The sequence below is a fragment of the Pundamilia nyererei genome, unplaced genomic scaffold, assembly GCF_000239375.1.
Source record: "Pundamilia nyererei isolate P.nyererei 1_Seehausen unplaced genomic scaffold, PunNye1.0 scaffold00354, whole genome shotgun sequence".
NCBI classification, from domain to species: Eukaryota; Metazoa; Chordata; class Actinopteri; order Cichliformes; family Cichlidae; genus Pundamilia; species Pundamilia nyererei.
Genome location: NW_005187755.1, coordinates 439,890 through 446,463, shown reverse-complemented (window position 1 = coordinate 446,463; position 6,574 = coordinate 439,890). Strand labels below are relative to the sequence as shown.

At 41.8% G+C, this 6,574-nt stretch overlaps 1 protein-coding gene across 1 annotated transcript; it reads right to left on the bottom strand.

Moving 5' to 3' along the window:
- Positions 1-4,389: 4,389 nt before the first annotated feature.
- Positions 4,390-6,120, bottom strand: tpbgl (trophoblast glycoprotein like). Its single transcript, XM_005752354.1, has one exon. The coding sequence runs from the start codon at positions 6,041-6,043 to the stop codon at positions 4,982-4,984; it is 1,062 nt and encodes a 353-aa protein (XP_005752411.1). The 5' UTR covers positions 6,044-6,120; the 3' UTR covers positions 4,390-4,981.
- Positions 6,121-6,574: the final 454 nt, after the last annotated feature.

Here is a 6,574-nt window from a genome sequence, read left to right as displayed (position 1 = left end):
ATGAAAGGTGAAGTGGCTTTGCAGAAACTACTACTACTGGGATTTTAGAGTCTAGAGTTTACAGACAATGGCCTGAAAAAGAGAGACTTGTACAGTTTAATGCATTTTTAGCATATATATTATCAATTAAATAAGTTGAAAGGATAAAAGAAGAAATCAAACTTTTAGCTGCTCAGAGTTTTCACTTTCCTGTTCTGATGTTTGACCTTCCTCCACCTCACCCCCCAAACAACAGTAAAATTCACTCCCCTTCCATAGTTTGGAGGAAAATCCTTTCTGCCTCATCCTGTCCTCTGATTCCTGCAGTATGGACATGGTTGAAAAAGTGAAGCAGTAAGTCCTGCTGTTCAATACAAAACAGAGGGACTAAAATAAAAATTTCTGAAATCCTACTAAATCAAAGTTATGACTCTCAAATTGAAGAAACAATTTGAGGTTAATCACTTGTGGCCATAAAATGTGGAAGCTACAATTCACACGGGGTCACAAAAATGTAACAATAGATTGGAAAAATGTTGTCTTGTCTGAAGAGACTCAATTTCTGTCGCAACGTTTGGATGGCAGGGTCAGATTTGACATGAACAACATTAAAGCATGGCTCCATCCCGCCATGATGCATCTGTCAGTGGCTCATGTTGGTGGCAATGGTGTAATAATGGTGTGGGGAAATTTTCTTTGCACACTTTGGGTCCCTTAGTATCAACTGAGCACATTTCAATGCCATGTCACAAAGCTCAAATAAAATGAAGTACTTTCATTATCCTCAAATGTCTTCCACAGTCAACAGATATTGCACCTTTGGGATGTTGTTGAAAAGGAGATTCACATCATGGATGCAGGAACTGTGTGAGGCTATCATGTCAATATGGACCAATAATCTCTGAGGAATATTTCAGACATCTTGTTGAATTTCTGCCACCGGGAATTACGGTCATTCTAAAGACAGAGTGAACAAAGCCTGGGTGTACTAAAAAACGCTACCTATGGGTTTGAGTAGATAGCATGTATAAAACTCAGAAACAGGTAACAGCATGTCATTTTTTTCTGTTCGGTCATTATTCCACATGAGGAAAACTGCCATTCAGCACTCATTAAACACATTACCACTGAAAACCCCCTTTAGTTGCTGGACATTATAATAAGTTTAACTCGCTTGTGTTTACAGTCTACCCCAGTCTGCAGCAACATTGCTCCTTCCCATATCCTACAATCCTACAAAGCCAAACTGTTTCTCTTATATTCAAACAGAAGCAATCAATAACCAGTAATCAACAGAATACAAACTGGCAGACTCATCTCCATACACACTCAGCAGACCAGGAAACCAGTTTTACAGAGACAGGGTGCAAACATCTTATTTGATTGTGACTCATTGCATCTTGATTTTGTCACATCTAGTGATGCATATGCAAAGCGAGACATCCGAATGCTCCTATGAAAGAATGACAGAGGTCATTTAAAAAGGTTTAGGTGCTCATGATTGAGTTAAATAATATTCAAAGATAACATTTTTGCTGTTTGGTCTCTCTTAGACAGCAGTTGTGTTTGGCTTCCCAGACATTCATATATAGAGCAAGGCGATGAGTCATCGTTTTGCATAAGGCAAGGGCATTTGTAGCCTGGACAGTAGAACTCTAATGAATCTTTTCTCTGTTCCCCTTTTCTTTATCTTTCTTCCTCTGTCCCTCCCTTTTGCTGGGCTCAGTTAAACCCTGTCTCTGCATCCTTACAAAGTCACTCAACTGGATAAAGTCATTTACCTGAATGAAGAGGAGCGGAGGGAGCGAATAGGCAGAGCGGGGAAGGGTGGGGGTGCAAGCGTACAGAGGAGGTCTGATATTGTAAGCAGAATGTAGAAAAATGAAGAAACCAAAAAGAGGAGAAATGACAGGTAAAGAAAACCGAGAGCGCTGAGCTGTGAAGCAAGTCTGGATACTTTAATAAGACAAAATAAGATGTTTGTTGTTCCCACCTGTTTATTTATGGCCCAGGACTCCAGAAAATAGAAAAAGGTGATGGTCAAAGAGGCAGAGAACACGCAGAAGAAAGATAAAGGAGACATAGTCAAGGTCGGGATTAAACAGAAATTAGGAAGATCATTGATTTATGTTGATTTCAGTTTGGAATAAAATTAATTGCCAAGGAGATTATATTTTGACTAAATGAAGTAGCAGGACTGATCATGGGGGATGTAACTGTGAATATCATAGAAATATATGATCCCAACTGGCTCTAGTCAAGTTTGTGTGGGTTTGTACTTCTGGATTTTTAAAGGCACACAAGCCCAGCATTTAAACTGAAACCAGAAGCGCATACTGTAAGTTAAGAAACTCAGTTTTGTCTCATTATAACATTATCCCCTATATTCCATCAGTCTTCCTTCATTATTATTATTGTTGTTATCAAATGCTTTGTGTTCTCTAATGTCTAAGAACAGAATTAGTTTGCCGAAAGGCAACCCCCCGAACCATTAGTCTGGGGATGATTTAGCATTTCATTAGCTTTTTCACATTTATTTGCATTTGTAAACAACGGCTTAAAATCCACACATCCATTATTCATATTCTGGACCTCGTAGTAACACCACAAAGGCCTGAAAAATTCAGACAGTGTGCTTTCAGCAATCTTGCATTTCATTATGTAGCACATTGTTATGAGATTAAGCCGAATCTCTAAGAACAACTAAAAAAATTGGTTTTGACAGAATAACAACACACATTTCAAATTATGGACTTTTATAGGTTGTTACTTGTCAACAGTGCTCACTTTGAATTAAGCCTGGATTCTTCATTTTCAGGCACAGTGGTAATGTTACTCCGGGGATGGCCTGCCCCACCACTTTCCCACAGACTGAAATGCTGGAGAGCAATAAAACATTCTTGGTCACCATCCTCCAACTTTTTATCTAATGCCAAAGATCTTAAAATGTTCATGAGTCCAGTTTGTCCTTTCATGACTCGATATACATGTAAGCAATCAAATCTACATGGTTACCATCTTCATTTTCGTGAACTCTGACAAATGCTAACGCACTAAACTAAGGTTTGTAAATATTGTAAATTATACGCGCTTGACATCAGAATCATAACAGTGAACATGTGAACTGTTGGTAGCTTTGAGCTCAAAGCGCCAATGTGTTTCAGTGCAGCCTCGCAGAGCTGCTGGCATGGCTGCAGACGTGGAACATGCATATACAGCACACAAAAGCTTTTATCCTTGAACACTGCTGTCCTGGTGATTAGCTTTATCACCTCAGACTTCATATGCAACATGACAGCGTATGGTACAGTGGCATGTCACGAAGTGGCACGGTGTCACAGTCTTTTGTTACGTAAAGGTGCGTCCTCCTGCTGACATAATAAAATGGCTTTAAAAAAAATCTGTCCATGTATTCATTATCTAATCCCTTAACTGGAAGTTTACGTTAAACATGCAGATATTGTAATATTTTAATCTGTAGATGAAGACATAAATAACTGTAGCTTGTCTAGAGAGGGGGCCATCTGTATCACAGTGATCTGTCACTGCTTGATCCCTCTCTCCACCGGAAAGTGCTAATCATCACCTCGCTCCTTTTGTTAGAACTGTTCATCCAGTGCGGTGTGGATGATTCTAATTTTCTCGCCTCATTGTCTTTAATCAGGTGTATTAATCACATTTGTTATGATTTATGAGGGAGGAACAGCTGCTACACTGATTCCTTGGTTAGTTGGTATGCCCAGTACATTGATTTACTCACTCTCTTACCTTCCACTAATGATCTGACAACGGAAAATAACCTACTGCTTGTTTAGAAATCCATAGCTACAGTTTGTTTTCATTTCATATACACACAGTGATCCACCTGGGCCCTCCCTCTACCTTGTTTTTCTTTAGTAATTGACCTTGACTGTAATGGAGACCTTTAGCTAAGAAGGTCGATCAGCCGTGAGCCATAAAGATACCGACTACCATGATCAGTCTTTACAGGTTATTAGTCACAGTCCTGATGTGATTAACACAAATGCACTTTTATGTCATATCTCTCCAGTCTTTCCCTCTAGTCCTTGACACCTCACTTTAGTTTGTGAAGTCACACGTTCTGCAAATTTCACCGGGAGCTTGCACACTCATTCAGAAACACAGCAGGAAAGAAAATACATTTAATGTCTGACATAGTGCTGCATGAAGTCTACATTCCCTGACAGTGATGATAAAATGTACAGACACACTGCAAACTCATGGTTTTTCTTTTTTTTTTGTTTGGCTTTTTATTAATGTTTTGGTTGGTTTTCTATGCCTACAGGAATCACATGCACGGTTAAAATTGGTCTCTCTTTCACTTTTTCCACAGTTTTACTGATAAGCTGATCTGGTGTCAAATGACACACGTTCTTCTCTGAGATAAAAGGGTCTTCGTGAAAACATGGTGTGCAACATATTCCACAAACATGGCACTCCATAAAAAAAAATGCCAAATGAGTTTCCTTCTCTGACAGTTTTCTGACAATATGCACTCCCTGGTAGATTAAAAGCAGTCTTGCTCTCTGCGCAGGTTCTCCTGAATGTAAAATATTAAGCAGGGGCCGCAGCTTTGGGTAATAACGCTGACTCAGCTTTTCAAATTGGAAATTTGATGGACCTTTACTGTGCGCTTTGGACGGTTACTGAGGGTAAATACTAAACAAGTGGGGCTGTGTAAGATAACACAACGGATGGAAAGCATTTCTGCTATGAGGAGATACTTATATACAATATGTACAACACTGCTGAGAAGATTGAAGTATTTAGTTGTGCTGGATGAACAGTTACTTATATTTAACTGCCTTTGGCTCTGTGCATCTCCCAGAGTGAATTCATGGGCTGAACGTGATGAAACTAGTTTTAAAAAACCATCAGTTGTAGTTGTGACAGGTCAAGGCCACAGTCTTTGATAAATAAGTTATCCTGGTAATATCGTCTGTCCTCACACTATGTAGCACTGGATTGGTGTTTCGACTGGTTAAACAGCCACGTTGGCCAGTCTGGGGTCAGAGTCCTGCTCATAGCGGTAATGATATACTTCCATCTGGTCACGGCAGGCCTCTCTGATGTTGTTGAGCCACCGTTTGATGCCTCCCCGGTTGAGATAAAGTACCATCAGGAACACCACCCCGATGAGAGCCAACACTATACCTAGGAAAACATATGACACCGCCTCCAGGTTCTCGTTCATACAATCAACCTCCTCTCCCCGGAGCTTTTCCACGGGAATCCCCCTCTTAGCCTCTGGCTCGCTGCACAGGAGACGCCCTGCATCCAGGCACTGGGACGAGTTCTTCAGCCAGTAGTAAAACGCCTCCAGTTCACAGCTGCACCGAAACGGATTTAAAGACAAGTAGACGCGTATGCGCCTTTGTTGGTACAAACTGGTTACATTTTCCTCCCCGATGATCTCTATTGAGTTATTAATCAGCACCAACTCGTGGAGGTTAAAGACATCTAATCTCTCGAGGGGGATAGACGTCAGCTTGTTTCCCGCCAACTCCAGTCTGTGCAGGTTGCGCAAACTTTGTGTGTTGAGCGCATCTGAGAGCTGCGCGGTGGCCGCAGGAGAAACGGAGTAATTCAGGTTAAGAGAGCGCAGATCGGGTAATCCATGGAAAGCCCTGGATGAGATAAACTCCAACTGATTGTGGCTAAGATCCAACGAATGTAACCGGGAAAGCCCCAGGAAGGCGTAAGGTTCAATAGCCTGTATCCCGTTATAGGACAGAGAGAGTGTTGTCATTTCCAACTCCGTGCCGTTGGTCATGAACGCATCACGCTGTAAAGTTGAGATGTTACTCCCCGTAAGTGTCAAGGTGGACGTCCACTTTGGCATGTCTCTGGGTACCTCGGTGTAGTCCCCGTCACGGCAGGTCACCGTCCTCAAGCCCCTGGTACAGATGCAGGACGACGGGCACGCGTCGTCCATCCTTACGGGCGAAAACAACAAACACATCACTGCTGCGTAATACAAACACCACTGGTTCCAAATAGAAAAGATACACTTTGAATCGTCCGAACTGTAAAAGATCCACATCTTCTCCCTCTTTCCCCCCCTTCTCTCAAAACAGGAATATGCCGATGGGTGTTGCAAAGAAGGTGACCGATCCTCTCACAGGCGTGTAAAGTCGTGTCAGTCGGACGTATTGCCTTTACTTGGAGCAGACGGGATAGAAATAAACGGCTTTCTTCATTGTCACCTTGGAGTCGTGTTTTTCTGCAGTAAAGATGAGTTTTGTTTGAGATTTGCACGCATGAGAACGGCTGAAGACGGCCAAGTGTGAAGTGTGGCTGCGTGGAAAGCTTCTGATCCGCGCTCCCTTGGTGGTATTTTTGACGTCTGTCACAGAGAGGAGGGCTGGGGGTAGAGGGGAAGAGAGAGAGAGATATGCACGGCAAGCTTAATGTTCTTCTGAGCCCTCTTCCTTTAGAATTCATTGTTTTGCTAAAAAGGGAATATGAAGAAGAATAGATCACATGAGTCCCTGAAAATGGTTGGAATCACTGGAAGGATGGACTTTAATGTTAATGTTAGCTTTTCTTCCTGAAGAAATACTCTCTTAAATGC

Bases quoted from the DNA above. Each gene is read 5' to 3' on its own strand.
- tpbgl (XM_005752354.1), bottom strand. From the start codon at position 6,043: ATGTGGATCTTTTACAGTTCGGACGATTCAAAGTGTATCTTTTCTATT.